Source organism: Antechinus flavipes, chromosome 4 (genome assembly GCF_016432865.1).
Source record: "Antechinus flavipes isolate AdamAnt ecotype Samford, QLD, Australia chromosome 4, AdamAnt_v2, whole genome shotgun sequence".
Classification (NCBI taxonomy): domain Eukaryota; kingdom Metazoa; phylum Chordata; class Mammalia; order Dasyuromorphia; family Dasyuridae; genus Antechinus; species Antechinus flavipes.
The window spans coordinates 480,764,416-480,788,074 of record NC_067401.1 but is presented as its reverse complement, the minus strand read 5'-3'; the positions used below and the strand labels follow the sequence as shown (position 1 = coordinate 480,788,074).

The window sequence follows — 23,659 nt, the reverse complement described above, 5'->3', positions numbered from 1 at the left end:
AAGGAATTCTAAAACTACAGTTTACCTAGATCTTAGGAAATAGACAAAGTATCTCACATTATTCTTGCAGAAAAGGTGGAAGAAAGTATACAACAGAACAGCCAGAGATATTTGTAATTGCTGGAATGGTCGGACTCAAAGAGGAGTCCCAGATGGTTTGATAACAGCCCAGAGGAAGGTTTCCAGTAGAGTGTCTCAGGGATCTATACTGGGCCCTATGTGGTTTAACATTTAACATGGTCTACTCATCAATGTCAGTACCAGCATATTTAGACTCGGATGCCTTTGACGTGCTCTCTGAGGAAGTAGAATGACTGTCATCCAGTGTCTTAATTCTCCCTCCCAGATCCAGGATTCAAATGCCAATTGTTTATGTATGCCATCGATACTTTATTCCAAATCACTGATCAAAATGTTAAAGTATCGATGGCATGCGTAAACAATTGCCAGCTGAACCCCTTGGATCTGGGAGGGAGAATTAAGACACTGGATGACAGTTTCTAACAGGATCTGGGCAGGTTAGATCTTATTAGATAAAACTGAATAGGAATAAATGTAAAGTTTTACTCCTAGATACAAACAATCAAAACTTAACAGTACAAAATGAGGGAGCTGTGTTTAGACAATATTTTGTCTGAAAAAGATCTGTGGGTTTGGTGGATTGCTGCAAGCTCAATGTGAGTCAGCTATTTTTTACATGGCATCCCAGTAGCTGATGCAGTTTTAGGTCAAGAATAATTAATAGGTAATATAGCACTTTCAGGTTTGGAAAACACTTTATTACACATATTATTCTAACTGACACTCCCAACAATCCTAGAAGGTAGGTGCTTTTATTATCATGCCCATTTTACAGATAAGGAAACTGAGTTTTACAGAAGTTAAATGATTGGCCTGGGCCACATAGTTCTAGGAAGTGGGCTAAAATGAGATTTGAACTCAGTTCTTCCTGACTCCAGAGTCAGCCCTCTATCCACTGTAGTGCCCCTTAGTTGCCTTAAGAGTGTTTATTCTAGGAATCCTTCTAGACTGCTATGGAATATTATGCTCAACATCTGGGCATTTGGGCACTGGTTTGCTGGAGAGCACCAGAGGTGGGCAACCAGGATAGGAAAGGATCTTCCTGCCACTGACTAAAGGAGGTAGGGATAATTTTGGGGAGGAAAGAAGACTTGGGGGAGAGGATGGGCACCAGTGATCTGGAACGGTGTTCTGGGAGGAAGGGAGAACCTTTGTACCACTTAGCCCCAGAGGGCAGAACCTCTGGAGTTAGAAAGCTTTCATTTGACCTTAATATGAAGAGAAACTTCCTAATAACACGGTATCCAAAAAGGAAAAAGCTGCCTTGGGGGTCCCCCCAGGGGGAAGTCTCATTCAGATTGGACCCAACAACTCCTTGGCTCTCTGTGTTTTGAGGGTTTGTGATTCTGCACCCATTATTAGGGGGCTGGAAGCTTCCCAAAGATTGCTCTGGAGATCCGTGACAGAGAGAGGGTCTCTACAGATGGCACAATCCTCCAGGGGTTTCACGTATGGGCGATACAGCTCTTCTCAGTGAGATCTGTGACTGCTCAAAAGAGAAGCCCAATAACCTACAACAATCCTGTTGTTGGTGTAGACTCAGCACACAGTAGTTACTCATTGGCTTAATTTGTTGCCTGGAATTGTTGTCTGGGTGCAGACAAACCATGAGGTGGATTCAGAATTTAATGGAGGTAGAAAAGGGGCTGAGATGTAGTTGGGCAGGTTTGCAGCCCCTTCAGTAAGGCCTGTTCCCAAGCCCCAAATTTCATTGTTTTTTCATGCCAGAATTCTCCTGCTGATTCCACGTGGCTGGGATTGTGCTGTGATATTTGAAGACCCAGAACTGTGGGTGAGGCAAAGGGAAACCTCCAGCAATGACTTGCCCACAAGAAGGGGTGTAAAAGAGACCATCCAGAAAACTCACAAGTGGATGGGCAGGTCAGGAGGTCATGGCGAAAAGATGACAGCCAAGAGAGCACAGGAATTGTGGGAGATTAAGCGTTCTCGAGAAAGGAGAGGTTCTGCTGAATGGACTGGTCTGCTCCGATAGTCATATGACAGGGATAGAAGAGAAGATGAGCCCAGCCACATCAGGTGCAATGTGGCCAGTGTACACATTGAGGAAGTCCCAGGTCCTTGAGTCCTGACATATAAATATACCTATTTCATTGGTCTATTACTGCATAAAGTTCATCATGAAATGCTTTCTCTGTTTCTGGCTTCAGAAGGAGAAGGCAGACAGAGGTAGGAGAGGAATTCTGAAGGTGAGGCGGAGAACTGCAGAATTGAGAATGAATTTGGAAGGAGAAGGACCCAAAGAAGGCAAGGAACAAAGGAGGATGATTACCTCAGGAAGGTGGGAAGAATTGGTGAGGCAGAGGGAGAAGAATTAAATAAAGCTAACTGATCAAAGTAACACCTTAGTGAGCGAAGGGAAAGGGAGGGAGAGAGTGGCTGTCACCTGGTAAGTGGGTACCAAAGAGGCATTAAGAGGTACTAGCTGAGAGCCAGCCTGCTGGAGCAGATAGAGAACAACCTCCCAATTGGGAAGGTTCCCATCCTTCCTGCCTCTAGCATTCACAGCCAAGGCACTGTTCCTCTCAATGCATCTGATGCAGCTGTTTAAGGCTTTATGTTGTAGAAGAGAAGGGAGTTTCCTCTCTGGGATGATAAAATCACAAATGGAATTTGTAAAAAGCAAACAAAACCAGGTGAACGAGATAAAATGAGATCTTTCAAGACAGCTGTGAAAATCGAGTAAGGCTTCATCTATTTCAAAGTTTGAGTAGGCCTGAAGGACTTTAAGGTCAAGGGCATACTTAGTGTCTCCTCCCAGCTATCTTAAGGACATACTTATAGTCTTCCTGCTATCCCCTCCCAGTTAGCCCCCTAAGGGCATACTTAAGTCCCCTTCTTGTTATCCTCCCTATTTCAGCCAAATATGGGCAACTATGTACTTGTTGGTCAAGTTCAATTTCTTGGATAGTTCCCGCATTTAGAATGTAAGATCCTCAGCCAATAAGGATGAGGGTCAGTGGTGGGAGGGGGAATTTGCGTTAGGGATAAAAGCGTCGACCCTACCCCCTACGGTGCCTCCTCCCTTCGATTGTCTGCTAGATTGGTGGGACAGCCCGTTCACGTAAATAAATTTTGCTTTGCTTCTAGAGATCTATCCAGTTGTTTTATTAATGGTTTCTGACCCACACACCAGGTGACAAGAGGGAAGTGAGAATCACCCACAAATAATCCAACAAGTCAGTACTGTGGATTTCATTTCCAAGAGGGTAGGGAAATTTTTTTGGGAAAAATTTTACAAAATCTTTTTAATTTAGGTGTGAAAAAATGTTAATTTTTGAGGGAGGAGGACAAGTATCTGATTAAAATCAGGATTGTTTTCCAGAAGAAAAGGAGAAAGAGTTCAGGAAACTCCTCTTCATCCTCTAGGCCATTCAGGACCTACATGAAGAGGATGATGAGATCATCATGGTGAGAAATGTGGGTAAAAAACTACCATAGCTCAAAGAGAAGCAATATTGATGCTTAAATACTGTAGACCAACTGTGCAGAGAGAGGATATGGATGAAAAGTTCAGGAAATAGAGACAAAGTCATAACATATTAGTGATGGGGGACTTTAGTCATCAAGATATCTGCTGGAGTTCTCTCTCTCTGTCTCTGTGTTTTTTTGTCTCTCTCCTCAGAAGAGTGGAGGACAGGAATCTTAAGAATGAAATTCTGAAGACCTAAAGAAAAACGGTTCTAAGAAGGAGTTAAATGAAAGCTGTCTGAAGAGATCAATGAGGATCCCAACCAACTGGGACTAAAGAGAGAGAAATGTAAAAAAGGACCAAGGGCAGGTAACAGAGGATAAACACAAGAGGCCGTCAAAGTCTTGGGAGAACAGTCTCAGAAGGATTCTAGATCCGAATGAACAGAAGGCTAGGGGCAGCTAACCAAAAGCAGGATCCTAGGGAAAAGGGGATAATCAGAAGGCTAGAACCCCAGCAGAGGTAGGATGGGATAATGAGAGCTGATGACAGCAGGGCAGAGGATGAATTGTAAGAGAATTAAATCTTCAAACTAGAACCAGGCAGCTTGACGTGCATTTCTGGAAAGCTTCATTAATAAAGAGACTGTTATGTACAGCTTTAGCTTTGGGTTCAGAAACCAGATTGCCAAGCACATAATGGGGCAGGGTTAGGGTTAGGACTTTCAGAAAAAGATCTGGACATTTTGAAGGCCTGGGAGGTTAATTGGGATGTAGTAGCCAAGGAAGCAACTGTAATTTAGAGAGGCAGAGGAAAGGAAGCAGTGATTACAAGATGTCAGGAAGGGCCAGGTGAGACTCATCTTGATTCTTTTTTTTTGGTAGGTTCATTAACTTTTTAATCAGAGGGTGACTGTAGACATAGGTTACTCAACAAATCACTTAATAAAAAAGTCTCTTTGGTGTTCTCATGGAAAAGAAGAAAAGATGTAGAAGGAAATGGTTTGCATAGATGAATTCAGAACTAGTTGAATGGCCAAAGTCAGAAGAGTAGGCAGATATTAATGATTCAATGTTATTGTGTTTCCAGTGGAGCTCCTCTGTGATCCACTTGGTCCTGTATTTTCATCAGTCTTGAAAATGACCCAAAGTGGAGAGGGAGAGCTAACAAATTGGGGGGAAAAGTCAAGATCCCCAAAGCTTTGATGGTCAAGAACATGGGACTGAATTGCACAAAATATTCACTAGGGATGAATGTAAAACTTTGGGTTCTATTTCATCAATTCAAGATGAAGGCAGAATGGTGGGGTAGCAGTCAGCCTTAAAAAGATTTGGGGGTTTTAGGAGCCTTAAAGCTCCCAATGAGTCACCTGCAAGATATGGCAGCCCAGAAAGCTGCAAATCACTGGGTATCCTCTGCCTCGGGCACTTCTCATCAGAGCTACTGCCCAGTTCGGTTATGGGCAGAGGAAGGTATTCAGGATGATAAATGGCCTTGAATCCAAGCCATCCGAGAAAAGGCTGAAGGAAGTAGAAATATTTAGGCCAGAGAACAGAAGGCTCAGAGTAGGCCCAAGAACTGTGGTCCATATCTGAAGGGCTGTGTCACGAGGAGGAGTTAGCCTTGGTCTAACAGGAGCAATGAGGGGACGGTACGGAGAGCCAGATTTAGGCCTGATGTTGGGACAATACTAAGAGCTGTTCCAGAGTGGATCGGCTGCCTGGAGAGGTGGTGCGGTACCCCCTCCCTGGGGGCTTTGAGTAGAGGCATCTGGATGTGCATCTTTGGGGTACAGCTTCCCTTGCGGTGGGTCAGATGGAATGGCACTGAGGGGTCCTGTCCGTTCTGTGATTCTATATCCAGTATTAGCTGAGGAGTGGGACAGGCTCTTGAGTCACACTGCTCTCCCACCATCCCAGCAGCTGCCTCTGCTCCTTTATTTGTTCCATCAGTTTGAGCTGAAGACCAGGTTTTTACCTTCTGGATGGGCTAGGACCATCCCCACATCTGGGAATCCAACATGTCCTTGACTCTGATAGCTACACCTACCACTGCTCATTGGCTAGCTGTCGAGACCCTTCGGGAAGCTCATTTCTGAATGATTAAACCCAAGAAGGAGAGAATAGTCCTCCTTGAGCAGGAGTTGGGGGAGGAGGGGAGGACCACGGGGGCACTTACGAAAATAATAGCTGGGGAGACAAAACGCCAACACATCTGGAAGAAGAGGGGGGGTGGGAAGCCCAGCATCATCTGGATGTCCTGGAAGTAGTTCCGGTGTCCTGGGGAGAGAAGGCATCAGAGACCATGCCCACCCTGCACAGTCTCTGGGAGGGGCAGAGGTGTATGTGGCGGTAGCTTCGGAGCAGCCTGGACCCCGCCAGAGATGTACGTGATCAGACAGCTACTACAGAGATACACAACTGACCGGACAGCTACCACAGAACTACATGAGGGACCGGACAGCTACCACAGAACTACATAACTGACCGGACAGCTACCACAGAACTACATGAGGGACCGGACAGCTACCACAGAGGCACATGAGTGACCGGACAGCTACCATAGAGGCACATGAGTGACCGGACAGCTACCACAGAGGCACATGAGTGACCGGACAGCTACCACAGATGTACATAACTGACCGGACAGCTACCACAGAACTACATGAGGGACCGGACAGCTACCACAGAGGCACATGAGTGACCGGACAGCTACCATAGAGGCACATGACTGACTGGACAGCTACCACAGAACTACATGAGGGACCGGACAGCTACCACAGAGGCACATGAGTGACCGGACAGCTACCATAGAGGCACATGAGTGACCGGACAGCTACCATAGAGGCACATGAGTGACCGGACAGCTACCACAGAGGCACATGAGTGACCGGACAGCTACCACAGAGGCACATGAGTGACCGGACAGCTACCACAGAACTACATGAGGGACCGGACAGCTACCACAGAGGCACATGAGTGACCGGACAGCTACCACAGAACTACATGAGTGACCGGACAGCTACCACAGAGGTACATGAGTGACCGGACAGCTACCATAGAGGCACATGAGTGACCGGACAGCTACCACAGAGGCACATGAGTGACCGGACAGCTACCACAGAGGCACATGAGTGACCGGACAGCTACCACAGAACTACATGAGGGACCGGACAGCTACCACAGAGGCACATGAGTGACCGGACAGCTACCACAGAACTACATGAGTGACCGGACAGCTACCACAGAGGTACATGAGTGACCGGACAGCTACCACAGAGGCACATGAGTGACCGGACAGATACCACAGAACTACATGAGTGACCGGACAGCTACCACAGAACTACATGAGTGACCGGACAGCTACCACAGAGGCACATGAGTGACCGGACAGCTACCACAGAGGCACATGAGTGACCGGACAGATACCACAGAACTACATGAGTGACCGGACAGCTACCACAGAGGTACATGAGTGACCGGACAGCTACCACAGAGGCACATGAGTGACCGGACAGATACCACAGAACTACATGAGTGACCGGACAGCTACCACAGAGGTACATGAGTGACCGGACAGCTACCACAGAGGTACATGAGTGACCGGACAGCTACCACAGAGGCACATGAGTGACCGGACAGCTACCACAGAACTACATGAGGGACCGGACAGCTACCACAGAGGCACATGAGTGACCGGACAGCTACCACAGAACTACATGAGTGACCGGACAGCTACCACAGAGGCACATGAGGGACCGGACAGCTACCACAGATGTACATAACTGACTGGACAGCTACCACAGAACTACATGAGTGACCGGACAGCTACCACAGAGGAACATGACTGACCGGACAGCTACCACAGAGGAACATGACTGACCAGACAGCTACTACAGAGATACATGACTGACTGGACAGCTACCACAGAGGCACATGAGTGACCGGACAGCTACCACAGAACTACATAACTGACCGGACAGCTACCACAGAGGCACATGAGTGACCGGACAGCTACCAAAGAGGAACATGACTGACCGGACAGCTACCACAGAAGTACAGGACCAGACAGCTATCCTAGATGTATATGACTGGACACCTACCATAGATGTACATGATGGTCACACACATGATGCAGGAAATAACGACCAAGGAGAAGCTGGCGGCATAGTTGTCCATCAGCAGGAGCCAGTAGATGCCCGCCTGTTGGGCAGAGGCCACATTAACCACTGGAGGGCACTGCCTGCCAGGTTGCCCCACCATCCCCTGACACCCCATGATCCACCAGAAGAACCATCCTGTTTAACCCCCTGTTGGCTGTGTGCCCACCTGGCTGGTCAAGGGGACCCCTAGCAGGAACCCAGCGATGGCCACGGCCAAAGTGACGTAGGTTTTCTTCTTCAAGATCCATTCGTTCCCCACTTCATCCACAACCGCTGTCACTAAAGTCTCCAGAAGGCAGAACTAAAGGGATGTAACATCAAACAGGGTTTTAACCTGATCCTGGCGCGTTCCCCAAATAAGAGGGTCTCATGGTCAGCCCGACATTTTAGGAAAATCACTGACAGTGGGTGGAGCATGGATGGATCAGGGAGAGCCTTGGGCAGGCGGACCCACCAGTGGCTACTGGCGCGGTCTAGGTGACGAGGTGTGCGCTGGGGGCTGGCAGTGGCAGAGAAGGAAAGGGAGCATATTGGGGAGATGCTGAATGGTAGACCATGAGGGTGAGTGTGAGGGCTGAGGGCACCCCAGGGATGCCCCAAGGGGGAGGACAGTGCCGTCCCTTCAAGAATAAAAGGGAAGCTTGGAAGCGGGGAGTGCTTGCGGGGCAGGCACAATGAGCGTGGGTTTGGACATGCTGTCTTTGAGAAGCCTACTGGTGGCTGGGGTGTCCGGGCTGGGGCTGGCCTTGTTGCCCGAGTGCCCGGCCCCTTCCCATCCCAGGCTCATACCTGAGTACCCAGGCCCAGCAGGATGAGCATGAAGAAGAACAGCAGAGACCAGAGGGGCGAGATGGGCAGCAGAGTGAGGGCTTCTGGGTAGGCCACAAAGGCCAAGCCGGGGCCGTGGTCAGCCACTCGGGACACGTCCACGCCCAAGTGGTTTGCCATGAAGCCGAGGATGGAGAAGATGACAAAGCCCGCGTAGACGCTGGTGGCGCAGTTTGTGATGCTGATAATGATGCTGTCTCTGGGAGGACAAGAAGAATCGGGCTCAGCTTTGGGCTCGGGTCCAGAGCAATCTCACAGCACTCTCCACCCCCAGGACCTGGGAAAAGGAGCCCTGGGCCCCCAGAATCCTCCCTGAGCCACTGGTCTCAGATCTTTCCAGCTGCTTCCCTCTCCCTCCTTCCTTATCCTTTGCAGGGCTGGTCTCTGGCCTCTGGGGATCCAGGGTGGGCATGGGGGGGGTCTCCGGCTGTGATGGCTTGTCAGCTGTGCACAGTTGAGATTGAGACCCAGAGGTGGGGCTGGGAGAGCCCACCCAGGGACCAGAGGGCCCAGTGTGGAGTTGGGGGGGAGCACCATGGGGTGAAGGGAACAAGGTCTGAGTTTCACCTGTAGCAGTTGTTATGGAACTTGTTGTAGGAAGCCATGGTAATGAGACCCCCCCAAGCGCAGCCCAGGGAGTAGAAAATCTGGGAGGCAGCATCCCCCCACACCTGTGAGGGTGAGGGAAGAGGGTCAGCGGTCAGCTGGGGCAGGCAGGGCAGCGGGCAGCTCCTGCTTCTCCCTCCAGCCCCCAGGTGCCCAGATACCCACCTTGGCCTCCAGGATCTTGTCCCACTGTGGTGTCAGATAGTACATAATACCTGTGAAGGCGCCTTCCAAGGTGACCCCCCGAACAAAGAGAATGGTCAGCACCACGTAGGGAAATGTGGCTGTGAAGTAGACCACCTGGAGGGAACAGCGGGGGAAGTTCCGGCTCAGAGCCCATCTCCTCCTGGAGAGATCCTCACGGGCTGAGCCCTTCCCGTCCCCTTGCTCCCCCCGGCCCCATCCCATCACTCTCCTCCCCCATTTCACCACTCTGGCCTTCCCTCATTAGGGGAGATCCCTAAATCCCAGCAGGGGAAGGGGCGAGTGTACTTGCTTTCCCTGAGGACTTGACACCGCGGATGAGACAGAGGAAGACGACCACCCAGGAGACTCCGAGGCACCCGAGCAAGGGGAGCCGCACCTCCCCAAAGTTACCAATGTCGTCTGACAGCTTCAGCACGTAGCGCCTAGAATGAAAAAGACGTGTCCCCAGGGATGTCCCCGGACCCCTTATTGCCCAGGAAGGGATCCCCGAGGAGCTGCTCTGGCCCGCATCCCTGCTCCGGCGTCCGCAGTCCTGGGGGGCGGGGGGTGCACTCGGCAGCAACCTGTGCTGCCCCTCTGAAGGGAGAACAAGGGCGAAGGGAAGGTCGTCGCCTCCTCCGCCACGTCAGTGCGAGGAACATCCACCGGGCCCTTGCTGAGCCAGCATTCTCTGCTGGAGAGAATGACAATCTTTTATGAAGAGATGAAAGCAGTTGCTGCTGTTCAGTCATTTCAATCGGAGCCCCCCTCCCATTTGGGGTTTTCTTGGCAAAGATACTGGAGTGGTTGGCCATTTCCTTCTCCAGTTCATTTGACACATGGGGAAACTGAGGCAAACAGGAGTAAGTGACTTGTCCAGGGTCACACAGCTAATAAGTCTGAGGCCAGATTTGAACTTGGAAGATGAGCTTTCCTGACTCCAGACCTGGCGCTCTATCCAAAATGCAGCCAGATAGTGGCCCAACTCTTACTCGCTTCTATTTCCTTAACCAGGGACAATGATCTTTGCATTGGGACAGATGGAATATTAAGTTATAATAAGAACATACAGATTCCCTCAGGATATTTAGTTCACCACGTCGAACCAGACTGCATCGCAAAGGGCCAGAAGAACTATCAGAAGTGATTACTGAATCTTGCTCAGGATCTTTGAAAAAGAGTAAAGAATCAGAAAATAGCCTAATGGCAAAAGGGGGATTTTTCAAACACTGCTCCAATGACCAGACTTCCAATTTCTACCAAAATCCTAGAATTTATTACTCAGGGGGTGATCTGTGAACACTGAGATAAAAGGGAGCAGTGATTGCCAAAAAGCTAGAATCCGTTCATCCAGAACAAGGCATTCCAGACAGGACGGGCTGCTCATTTTATTCTTATAGGAATGCAGGCTGGGAAAAGACCACCCCTTTTTGCTTCCTGCCTCTGCTCTCGTGATTTGGGCTTCTGGGAGGTAGCCCCTCGTGGCCATGGGTTAGATATAAAAGGTGTGAATGACATCATGACCAGCACCTCCTTAGAGCTTTGCTGCCATTTTGGAGGAATCTGAGAGCCTGTTACAGAGGCAGTAACCAGGACCCATAAGGGGAAAAGATGCTGAGATGCTCAGGTTGACATTTACTGGGAACCTGGAGAAACTGATGTTTTGTACCCAAAGGCAACCTTGTGTGTGAAAGTAGGAATGGAGGTAAATCTTGATCGTTATCTCCTGCTTTCTCTTGTTTAAGCTTATGCTATGGAGACAGGGAGCCTATGCTCCTCCACAAGTCCTTTCCCACAAGCCTCAGAGGCATGTAGATCAGGATTCCCCTCCCTCATCAGTCACACTGAAGATCTGGCAGGGAAGCAAGGTGGGGTGAGGGGGATGGAGAGTTGACAGCCTATGTCTTTGTAGAGAAATATCTGGTCTCTTCCTTTTTGTTTTTTTCTATGTACATGTGTGTGTGGAAAAAGGCTGGGGTTCGACCCTATATAGAGAGATGTTGACGTGTAAAGCTAAGTATGAAAGTTTGTATGTCCCTTTATTAAGTGCTAGGAGGAAAATTCTTTGTTTCAATAGGAAGAGGCAGTTGCTACTGATTGGCTGAAGACTGACCATACCCTGGTCACCTTTAAAAAGTTAAATCCGGCAAGCCATAGAGTTAGTTTGAGAGTTCAAGACAATTTGAGGCAGGGAGCAACTTTTAGAATGTAAATTCTAGGCTTCTTCCAGAAGACAGTGGGGAAGGAGAGACTTTTTTCTCCTCTTATCTGCTATCATCCATGGCATCCTGAAAAGGTGCTACCAGAGCCTATCTAGTAGGAGATACTTCATCAAAGTGCTTGGAGAATCACCTAAGTTTGAGCCAAGGAACAGTCAGATACAGTCATATCAATACAGAAAGAAAGCAATCCAGGCAGGAAGCAGCTTTAAAGAGTAAGACTTCTGGTAGAAGAGAAGAGAGCTAACCATGATCCAAGAAAGAATTAGCCCTGACAGTTAAAAGTCAGGGGCAGACCAAAGGCGATCCAGGAAGCCCAGGATGAGGACCCCACAGAAAGGAATAGAACAGTACTGAAAGTGCAAATTGCCATGGCCACATGTATTCCTATTTCTGGCGGCAGAGAAGAGAGCTAACTACAGATCCAAGAAAGAATTAGCCCTGACAGTTAAAAGTCAGGGGCAGACCAAAGCAGGAGCCTCATAAAAAAGGATAGAACAGTTCTGGAAGTGAAAGTCATCATGGCCACATGTGTTCCCTACATATGGACGTCATTACCAGTGTAGATATTGTTATCATCTCCATTTTATAGACAAGGAAACCAAGGCAGAAAGAGAGTAAGAGACTTCTTCAAGGTCAAATGGCTAGTAAATATTTAAGGCAAGGTTTGGATTTTCAGGCTAAAGGTTCTAGATAGATTAGAGTACCAGATTTGAAAATCTAAACCTTGCCTCAGATGCGTATTAGCTGTTTGACTAACTGAAAAAGTTTCTTAATGCATTACTCTAATCCATCTAGAACCTTATCAAATATCAGCTTTCTAGGAAATCAACCTGTAAATCTGGGAATGCCAATTTGGAGAGGTAGCCCAGCATACAATATAAACTATGTGATCATAGCATGATAAATTTCTAAAAGTGCTAGAAAAAAGCATTTGTAATGATTAAATTAATCAAATCTACTTAAGAAGAGATAGTTTCTCAGATAAAATGTTGAGGATAAGATCTGATTGTTGTGGGGACTTGAGAGAAAACTACCCTTCTCCAGATAAATAAATTAAAGGCCAAATACCTAGTGAATTAAAGATGGATGCTGTGCCTTGGGTTCATGGTTCGTTCATTTGCATGCTACTGTTTCCAAAGTTTTTAAGGTTCTAAATGAGAAATTCTAAATTAACGTTTAAGGACTATAAGAAAATCATATCATATTGCATGGAGTCTTGACTGACAGAAAGGCAAATTTTTTGGTTTTCACATCATAAGTTAAAAATGTGTCATTGTTTACTAGGAGACCTTGATCTGAGTCACCAGAATTCAAGAATTAGGAGAACAGATGATCAGAGGAAGACAGGAAAGTAAATTGAGGACAGAGGAGTCTGAAACCGAAGTTGCAGGAGGAGAGTTTCTTACAGAAGGTAGAATTTTTTAAAAAAATGGACAGAAAATGATCAAAAGCAAATATTCAGAGTCAGCTGTAGTTTTGCTGGGAGCCATGCTGACTGGAAGAAAGACATGGCTTTGCTGAGAGCTGATGGGCTGGAGAAATGCAGGATTATGCTCCAGCACCAATTATTGCTTGAGAGAATGGACACTTCTCAAGGGTTTGCCTATAAGGGCAATCCCTTTACTACCCACCTCTGGCTTGAGAGGGAAGAAAGACAGGTTTTGCAGTAAGAAGTTCATCTTTGCTAAGGACTGAAGACCTAGGAAGTTTTGTAGTTCTCCAGCCTTAAGAGATTACTTGTCACTGAAAAAGCATGACTTTTCCTCAGTACTTTGCCAAGAGTGGCTGCAGCATAAAAGGGCCTGTTATTGCTTCAGGGCCTGATGTAAGCAGAGAAGTAGCTTTACTATGAGGGAAACAAATAGTAGAGAAATAGTTTTTGCCCAGCAATTAATCCATGGGAAAGCCTGCTCTCTAAAGATATAAGTCTTGCCATCCAGAAGCATGAGTTGTCTTGGGCACATGGGTTTCATTACTCATGTTTCTTTCTGCTGAGTGATCACTCTCTCCCACGGGCAAAGTAATATCACTGGTAACTCTGCTAATGCAAGAGAATGGCGATGGGACCAAAGACTGGAAATGAGCAGCTCAGGAGGCTCTATGTCTGAGGCAGCAAGAACTGAGAGTTCTTGTGAGAAAGCCCCAAGATGGGCAGAAAGCCTCAGAGTGAGCATCTTTGGGGGATCATCTGCACAGTGACCAGCACTGCTACTCAACCCAGTGCCTTAGAATTCATACTGGACCCTGAGATCCCTAATACTTTTTCCTTTGATGACAATAGTTCTCTGAACTTCAAAAATTCAAAGATGCTGAACTCCAGGAGGTAGAACTTAGTGATACAATCCAAGGCAAGAATAAACAGGGCTTACCATCCCATAGAAAAGTATAGCAGGGGACAAAGACTGGCTCTAATAAAAAACATTAATTCAGAAACTAAACCTGAAAAAGTAATAAATTAACACCAACCAACAACAAAAACTGTTAAAGCAATAATTCTACAAGAACTACATGAATACCTAGAAAAAAATGAAGCAAAAGATAAAAGCTCTGAAAGAAAGAATCAAAGGAGAACATATCATTCAGAAGAGAAATTTGACCTAATATCATATGGTTTACCTTCTCAGTGGGTAGGAGAAGACTAGAAAAGAGGGATAATTTATAACTCAAAATTTATAAAAAAGTTAAAACAAAACAACAGAAAGAAAAACCTGATCTAAGGAATAGATCCCCCATAAAACAGACATTACTGACTTCATGAAACATCAGAAAATTGTTGACCTGAAAATTAAATCAGAGAGAGAATTTTAAAACCATTAGGATATCTGAAAATCATGATTTTAAAAACAGTCTTTCCATATATGATGATTTTAAAAAAAATCATATATGGAAACTCTAGAACCATTACAACTAGAAAACAAAGTCAACATAGAAAGAATTCACTGAGCACTGACTGAAGGGAGCCCCAAAAGAAGTTCCAGGACTGTTATAGCTCAGATCTAGGAGTCCCTCCTATAAAGTAGAATAGGACAAACAGAAGTCATTGACTTCATGAAATAGCAAAACATATTAGAACAAAGATCAGAAGATTTAAAAATCAGAAGAAAATATAAGATATCTGCCATCAGAAACAGCTGACTTGAAAATTAAATAATTTTAAAATCATTAGAAATCCCTGAAAATCATGATTTAAAAACAAGTCTGAATCCTACATTTCGAAAATTATCATATATGAAAACTCTCTAGAACTATTACAACTAGAGAACGAAGTCAACATAGAAAGAATTCACTGAACACTGACTGAAAAGAACCCCAAAACAAGTTCTAGGACTGTCACAGCCCAGCTCTAGGAGTACTATGTTAAGAAAAAATACTGCCAACATCCTAAAAGAAACAGTTCAAGTTCCAAGGAATAACAATTAAGATTACACGGGACCTGGAAGCTTCTACCAAAAGTGAGAGGAGTTCTTGAAATACAATATTCTACAAGGTAAAATATATAGGCTTACCATCAAGAATAATTTGCCTTGCTAAGTTGGATATTATCCTTAATATGGGGGAAATGAACCTTAATTGGAATAAAGATAACAAGTATTTATGATGAAAACACCAAAAACGAAATCCTAATATTTAAAATATGAACACAAGACTTCAGAGAAACCAAGAAAGGCAAATCTGAGGAGCTCTATAGTAAGCTTCTGACATTCTAATAGGAAGAGAAGTTCCTTCAGAACCTTAATCCTTCAAAGGGCACTGAAGCAGTTAGATAAAAGACTGGTTCAGAGGGTGTTCAGGGAGGAAGTGGGAGGGGAGTGGACATCAAAGGAACCCCACTCTTATCTCAAGCGGACAAGGAAGGTTGAACATACACACAGAAACACATGTTTAGAGTAGAAAAATATCAGACTCAACAGAGAAGATACCAGGAATAGGAGGGGTGGTTAAAAGGGAGGGAAACGCACAAATTCTTTCTTCCACTTTGTGTCTTTGTGGTGACTGTCCCTGACACTGAGAATACACTCCCTCTTTACCCCGACCTCTTAAAATCTCCCATTTCCTTAAAAGCTCAGCTCATGCACCATCTCCTACAAGAAACCTTGTCTGATTCCCCTGTATAGAGTTATAATAATAATAGCCATTTATATAGTGCTTTAATATTCACAAGATGCTTTATAAATATCTCATTTAGTCTTCATGATAACCCTAGCAGGCAGCTTTTATTAGATTCCCCAATTTATAAACGAGGAAACTGAGGCAGACCGAAGTTAAGTCCAGGATCACACAACTCGGCTCTTTCTGACTCCAAGTCTAGGTCTCTATCCACTGTGCCATACAGAGGCTGTACTTTCCCCCAGTTAGCCTGAAATTTCCTAGTAGGTAGGAACAGTTTGACTCCATCCACTATAAACCCCAGATCTTTGTCCTGTGAGCTGCTGCTCATATTTGTGCAGCTTATTTTTTGAATCAAAGGCTGCAACTCTACATTCAAGTTAATCTATTCTTCTAACCTGTTGAAATCCTTTTGAATCTTGACTCAATCATCGAATATGCTAGTTTTACATTATTTACAATACATTGCACAAGGTAAAGCCTCCTGGCTTTATATTAGTTCCACATTTGGTAGGGAAGGAGTGCATTTAAGCCTTCGTTCAGGATTGACTGAAGAAACTATGGATATTTCTGGAAAAGAGAACCTATGGGGGACGGGTGTATCTGACGGGCTCTCATTGTTGGACAGATTAGGTTGTTCTGCTGGGCCCTGGGGAGCAGAACCAAAATGAGTGGGGGCCTGAGGGAAGAGAGGGATGTTGCAAAGAGGGCCAATTTAGCCTGGCCATTCTCTATCATTATAGTGAGTCATTCACAGAGAGTACACATTTGCCTGTCCAACAGTCCCAGGGTATGTTTGCCCATCGGGGAGGGTTCGCACCACAGGTCATACCTCGAGTCTGTGTAGAACCTTATATGAGAGAGGTTTCCTTAGGATGCCTAATTTCATTAGGATAGAAGCTCCTTGTGAGTATGGATTAGTGCATTCTTTGTATTGGTATCCTCATACTTAGCACAAGGCTTCCCACGCAGTAGGTGCTTAATAAATACTTTACAGAAACATTAAATATCTAATGGTTACCCAAATGGCATTTCTAAGTTCATTTCCTCCTGAGGGGAACTTCTGGGAGTATTTTCTGTATCCATCACGGGCTCCTGAGAATCCTTTTTAATATATACGTCTACATTTTTTGATGGGCAAAATAAGTAAAGACCGTCCTTTACCCATATGTTTTTGTTACCATGAGTAATTGTGAAATGAAGCCCCCTCCCCTCCCCTACAAAAGTGAAATTCTAGAAATTAGTATATTTGGAGATTTGCCAGAGTGGGTGAAGCTCTGAGGGCAGAGAGAGAAGAAGCCCCGGTGGGATCGGCCCCTGAGACCAAACTCGGGCTGAATGAACCCAGAGCTTTGAGGGGTGCTGGGTCACAGAGCCAGATAAGGGAAGGACAAACAAACAACAGAAACAGTCTCAGGCTTTGGCAGTAACCGAATGTAACCCATCATCTGATACATGAGTTTCTTTTACGACACTGAGTATCCAGTCTCTGTTTCATCACTTCCAAGGACGAGCAGCTCACTACTTCCCAAGGCCATCTCTCCCATCTTGGAGCGCTAGGAATTTTTTATATTGATCCTAACCACAGACATGATCTCGCTGAGGCTGAGGAAGGAGAACAAACCTCTCTTCCACTGAATCCAACAAATCCAACAAACAGCTTCCAGGGCTTACTGAACTTGGGACTGGGACTACTGAGATTCCTACTCTGAAGGAGCTTAGAATCTAAGGTAAGAGGAAATAAGATAATACCAAGTTAAATAATGAATAATAAATAGTAGCGAAAATAATATTGAAATAATAAATAAATAAGCCAGACAGAATAATACGCCCAGAAAGGGAGAGGCTCGACAGAAAGCAGCATGTGGGAAGCACTAAGGCTACGAGAAAGCAGAGAAAGGAGAGCTTCTTTTCACGGGGGTCAGGGATCAGGGAGGCTTCATGAAGAAGAGGCCAGGCCTGAAATCATTCTTGTGGCACCATAAGGTCGCGTTCAATTTTGGAACATGCAGCCAAGGAAAGCCCTTTGATCTCCCGTCCCCCGGGGCCTTATCTTATGAACCGAGATCAAGCACGCCCAGGTTCAAAACTTCAAATCTGTAAAATCCTTTCCAAACACCATCTCCTTGGATCCTCCCAACAGCATGGGAGGGAGGCAGGCTGATGATGACCCCTGTCTTTACAGACTAGGAAACTGAAGCCCCATGGGCACAGAATCAATCAATGTCTGAGGGCAGGACTCGAACTTAGGTCTTCGGTGCACTCACTCCCTGCTGCCTCCTTGGGAAAGGCTGGGGGCCATTGGGAAAGAAGGCTGTTCTCGGAGCTGTTGGGGAGTTACTCCCACTTCCCTAAGGGGCAGCATTCGTTCTTCCTGACCGGTCCTCTCGAGGACACTGCTTTGGCTCTGTGGGCCGGGAATACAAGGAGCTTGGAGGGCCTGAAAAATAAGGGGGGCAGCACCCCGAGATCGACTCATCATCTCAGTCTGATTCTTATTGCCTTCCAAACCTCTCTCTGTCCCAGACCCTTCTCCTCATTCTTACTTCCCTATTAAGTGGAAGACCTCTCTAAGCAGCTCTTAGCTGGACCACTTCAGGAACATCCTTACTCAAGGGTCTTCTTGCCTCTGGCTTCTCTTCCATCTAACAGATACTAACCTTCCTTCCTTTTCCCCTTCCCTCTTTCTTCCTTTTACTCCCTCCCTCCTTTCTCCTTGCCATTTGCACTTCTTGCCCAGCAGGGGGCATCAGACGGCCACTCGGCCAAGGCCAGCTGGCCCTGCGCAGGCTGGACACTAGCCCGGGTGCCCCACGGGTTTGGCTGGCTGCATTTCTCTCCAGGACCTTTCCCTTCCACTTCTCACCCAACAGGTTAAACTGTGGGCCAGTGGCTCCTCAGGTCTGGTTTGGTCTCCGTCTCTCTAGAGCTCTACCTGCAGGAGAGCCAAGTTCCCCGCTCTGCCATGCTCAGCTATGTGACCTTGGGCCCTGGGCTTCCTCGGAGTCTCCTTTAAAACTGGGGGTGGGACTCGGAGGCTTTCCCCTCTGCCCCTCCAGGTTCTTCTGGGCACTAGCAGACAGTAATTCTAGAGAGTGAGAAAGTCTCCTTTTTTCCTCAATAAAACTTAAGGGCGTGTTCAGAGCCTCCGACCTCTCCGGGTGGAAGTCTGGCCCTGGACTAGGGAAGCTAGTTTGGGCTCCTGACCACCCGCACCTCGAGAGCCAGGCCTGGGGACCTGGAACCTGCCTTCTCTCCTCCCGGCCTCCCCAACATCGCGGCACAAAGGGGCTCAGAGAGAAGGGAGCCTCCCTCTAGCACCTCCCCAGTCCCTCGAACAAAGCACCTCAGCCAGACCGCTTGCCTTCATGTGGAGAGGGGGCCTGAGAGCCTAGGCCCTCGGGGCAAAAACCCCTGGGTCTGGGAGGCAAGGGAGAGAGCCCTGCCCCCTTCACTGGCCCGATCCTGGCCTGGCCGCTCTCCTCCTCAGCTTGTGGGTGCTCTGAGAGAAGGGGGCGGGAGGGGGGGTCTGCGAGCGCTGAGGGTCCCTAGGGACGCCCCTCCCTCCCGGGGCACGGGCTGTCCCCGGCCTGCGACGTGTCCTTTTGATGTTCTAGTTCCCTCGATTTCACCTGCCTGGTAATGGGCCGGGGGTGGATGGGGAAGAGGGCACGCTGTGACTTACTCCTGCCCTCCCTAACCAGGAAGTCTCTGCCCACTCCATCCTGCCGCAAGGGTTGGGAACCCACCACAGAGCTGGCCCGCAGCCACTGCTGGGGAGCGAGGGCACCTGGGCCGCGCTGCTCCCCAGAGCGAGCGGCCTTTGCGCCGAGACCCCCGGGCGGGGCCTGACCCGTGGGGAGAGCCCAGCCTCTGTTCCATCCCAGCTGAGACTCAAGGAGGCCGTGGCCTTCCTCGGACTTCAGTCCGGCCTCAGCAAGGCCACTTCCCAAGGCTTCTCCTGCTGCCACTCAAGGAGCTTTCGGGGGACTCCCCGGGCGCTGAGCTGGGGACACACCTGGATGTGGGCGCTAAGAAGGGCGCCACACCCTTCTCTCTCCCCTTCCGGCTGTCCCGGAGCTCCACCACGTTTCAAGGGGCACTGACTGGGCTTTCTTTCTAGGGTTCGCGCCACTGTTCCCTGGAAAAGTCTCTCCCTTCTGGTCCTTCCTCTCCATTTTTGCCACTGCCGAGCCAGTCAAAGCCCTCATCTCTTTTCTTACCCTGCAGCTTCCATGACTGATTGCCTCCTCCCTAAGACACCTCCCACAGCCTTCCCTTCTCCAGGCCTCATTGTCTCTCAGCAGGGCCCCTGGCCACGCTGGTCCCATTTCCCAGCTGGTACCACCTCCCTGAGGAGGAGACCTGTGTCTGCTTCTGTGGCCCTGTGATCTCGTTCTCCACATCTCAGAATCGTGGGGCCTGAAGATTTGGAGAATGTATGACCTTTGTATAATTCTAGGGTCTGTGGCAGAGTAATGTCGGCCCCAGAATCGGGAAGGCCCGAGTTCAAATCTAACCTCAGACACTTACTAGTATGACTCTGGGCAAGTCACTTAGCCTTCTTCTGCCTCAGTTGCCCTATCTGTAAAATGGGGATAATAAAAGCACCTACCTCCTAAGGTTGCCATGAAGATCAAATGAGATAGTAAGTGTAAAAAGCACTTAGCATAGTGCTGGCAGATAGTAAGAGCTATATGGATGCAGCTATCACTGTTATGCAGAGAGGCCAAAAGGCCATGGGCAAGATCTGAAGACCCAGCTCTCTGCCTGTCAATCTATCCATCTGTTTGTTCATTCATCTACTCTTACATCCTTCTGTCCAATCATGGATTCTTGTCTCTCCATTCATTCATCCATCATCCATTCATCCATTTATCTGTCTATCCATTCATTCATCCATCCTATTTATCTATCTATCCATCCATCTATCCACCCTGTCTGTCCATTCATCTATCCATTCATTTGTCCATCCATCTGTCCACCCACCCACCCACCCACCTATCCATTCATTTGTCTGTTTGCCCATCCACCCATCCATGCATCTCTCTTAAGGACCCGTGTGCCGAGTCCTGTGCTGGGCCCTGAGGAAGAGAGAGAGCTCATATAAAGCTGACTTCCTGCCCACCTGGAGCTTAGATGCAGAGAGAGAGAGGAGCACAAAGAATTCAAATGCCCGATTCATTCACGGGAGTGCGTGAAACCCCAGGCCCCCTCTGGGAACGTGGGGAGCACCAGGGAGGCCGCGGAGTCCGCGCTCCCCCACGCGGGAGACTTTTCAGCAGAGGATTAAGTTAAGGGCAGATTGGCAGGGCTGTCAGTGGCTGGGGAGGAGCAGGATGGTGACCTTGCCCAGCCCACCTGCCCTCTCCCAGCCTCCAATTTAGCTTCTTTCCCAATAAAGCCTCTCCCCCTCACCGGGGAGTCTGCGCCCAGGCCGCATTCACCGAGACCGCCGCTCTGGGACCCCTCCCCCTTGCACAGCTGGCTATGGCTCAGCCGCATTCACCGAGACCACCGCTCTGGGACCCCTCCCCCTTGCACAGCTGGCTATGGCTCAGGACCCCCCCCCCCCCGGTTCTCCCCAGGCCGGTGCCCTGTGCCCATGCTGCAGTCGGGCCCCCACGAGGGCCCTGCCTGCCACCCGCATCAAGGACCGGCCTGGCCCCGGCCTAGCCATACTCAAAGCTGCTCGCCCTCCGCCCTCCGGGGGACCCCAGCTTTGCCCACTTGGCAAGTTCTCCCCAGAAGCAGGATTATCGCCCATGTTTTAAAGGGGATCTCAAAGAGGTTGGTCCCTAGCTCAGAGCCGCAGGTCCAGGCTCCCCACAGGACCCCCTGCCCCTTCTCGCTCGGCCGTCCCCAGAGCTCACCCTCCCCTCCCCGTCCCTCCCTCCCCCCTTCCCCATCCCCAGCAGACCCCTCGGGACGGAGACTCACCGCCAGTACTCCTCACTGGGGCTGGTCCTCGTCAGGGTGTGGTTGAGCAGATGGGAGAGGTTGAGGGGCCCGTGGGCTGGGTCCGAGCCGTTGGTGAAGTTGGCGGCGTCGAGGACCCCGGCGCAGTCCCGCGTGTTCCAGGGGTTGTTGCAGAAGGCCCAGGGGAGCACGGGGGTCATGGAGGAGAAGAAGTAGTAGAAGGCGATGCAGATGACCACGTTGTAGTAGATCCCGATGTAGGTGGACACGACCATCATGCCGTAGCCCACACCTGCGGGGCGGGCCGATGAGAGGCTGCGTGGCGGGCTGGGGGGCCCAGGGGCAGTGGGGGCCAAGCCCGGGGACAGGGAGGGGGCGCCCGACACTGCCCCAATCCTCACCTTTAAACATAGGGCTTATCCTCCAGACCCCCAGGCAGCCCTGGCTGGCAAACTGCCCAAAGGAGAGCTCCATGAAGAAAAGCGGGATCCCACAAAACACCAGCATGATGAAGTAGGGGAACATGAAAGCACCTGGGGAGGGGGGAGAGGCTGGCTCAGGGAGGGAGGCAGCCGGGCCCCCCAAGTCCCAAGGCAGAGGCCGATGCCCACAGCCCCCCTGGCACGGGCCGCAGCCCCTCCCTTCCCCACGGAAGCAGGGCCCAAGCAGCCGGGGGTGTGCTGGGGCTGGGCAAGCCTGGGAGCCAGACACGGGCGGATGCGCTCCTCTCCGCCCCCCTTCCCTAGTGTCTGTGCCAGGAGCTGGGGAGGTCTGTGCCCCGGGCAGAGGGGCATCTGTGCCAGGCTGTGGGGGAGGAGCCTGCACTCTGGGTGGGAAGCGGAAAGCCCCGGGCCCCAGGGAGCAGCGCCCACTGGTACCTCCCCCGTTGCGGTAGCAGAGATAAGGGAACCTCCAGACGTTGCCCAGCCCCACGGCATAGCCCACACTGGTCAGCACAAACTCAATCTGGTTGCCCCAGTTGCCCCGTTTGAGGTTCTTGTCCCGTTTGGCCACCTCACTGGGGACGGCACCATTCTGTGGAAAGAGGAGAGGGGCGGTCAGTAGGAAGCCGGGCTCGACCCTCTGCCAGCCACTCTGCTGCCCCTGTGCCCGCTGGCTGGCAGCTCCCAGAGGAGGCGGGGCCAGCCTCTCAGCCCAGCCCAGCCCAGGACCCCCCAGGCAGGCCCGCCCGACTCCTTGGGGTCCCCCGGGGCCTCCGTTCCCCCACGGCTCCCAGGGGCTGTGAGTGGTGAGCGGCTCAGTGTCATACCAAGCAGCCCTGCCGGGCTGGCAACAAAGGATCCTGTGTCCAGGGTGCGCGGCCCCCTCCCCGCCCCAGTCTATCGGCCGGCCTGCAGGCCTGCGGGCAGCACATCGCCAGGCTGAGCACGTGGACCAGCTGGGCACGCAGGAGGGGGCGGGCCCCTTCCTCTGCTTTGGGCTCCAGGGGCAGGACAACTCGGTCAAAGGCAAGCCGGGCAGGACGGCACAGCTGGGCGTAAGGGCCGGGGGCTGGTGGAGCCGCTCAGTGGCTACGGTGGAAGGCGGGATGAGCCAGCTGGCACAACAGGGCCTGGCCCATAGGCTGGGGATGGGCAGGGGTCCCTGGGGAGCAGGTTCCAGCCCAGGCTGGCCAGAGCCTGTCAATGATGTCAAAGGCAGGACGAGCAGGCTGCCACAGGGAGCATGAAGAGGGGCTGGGCTGGCGGGGAAACTGGGGCGACCAGAGACCGACTCACAGAAGTGAGGGAGGCCCTTGGGGAGGCAAAATCAAGCAGGGCCTCTGGACAGTTTGTGAGGGGGACATACAACTTCTAAAGAGAAGGCCATACCTGCAGGAGGGATGGTCTCTGGGGGAGAACCGTGACACTCTCTGGGAGGGAGACCATTTTTATATGGAGAATCTTGGAGGGTGGGAGACTTCTGGCAGGAGATTAGCCTGCTAGCACACTCTCTCTCCAGCCTTCGTTTCCCCCATTTACCGATTCATCCCCATAAAGATCTCATTTCTTCCCATCATTAAAAAAAGTCCCCCCGAATCAGGCCTTCCCCATGAGACTGGAGCCAAAGGCTCGGGTTCAAATTCTGCCTCTGAGACTTATTGCCTGTGTGGCTTTG

General features: G+C 49.6%; 1 protein-coding gene across 2 annotated transcripts in view; it reads right to left on the bottom strand.

Moving 5' to 3' along the window:
• SLC6A9 (solute carrier family 6 member 9) overlaps positions 1–23,659 on the bottom strand; it is a 54,405-nt gene that overhangs the window by 11,793 nt on the left and 18,953 nt on the right. For both annotated transcript variants that reach the window (XM_051999901.1, XM_051999902.1), the window contains exons 3-12: positions 22,420–22,576; positions 21,943–22,074; positions 21,563–21,833; positions 9,604–9,736; positions 9,273–9,407; positions 9,069–9,172; positions 8,463–8,700; positions 7,840–7,974; positions 7,614–7,713; positions 5,690–5,790 (exon numbers count right to left, since the gene is read on the bottom strand). In XM_051999901.1, the coding sequence (XP_051855861.1) occupies positions 5,690–5,790; positions 7,614–7,713; positions 7,840–7,974; positions 8,463–8,700; positions 9,069–9,172; positions 9,273–9,407; positions 9,604–9,736; positions 21,563–21,833; positions 21,943–22,074; positions 22,420–22,576 (1,506 nt within the window). The remainder of the gene's footprint in view (positions 1–5,689; positions 5,791–7,613; positions 7,714–7,839; positions 7,975–8,462; positions 8,701–9,068; positions 9,173–9,272; positions 9,408–9,603; positions 9,737–21,562; positions 21,834–21,942; positions 22,075–22,419; positions 22,577–23,659) is intronic.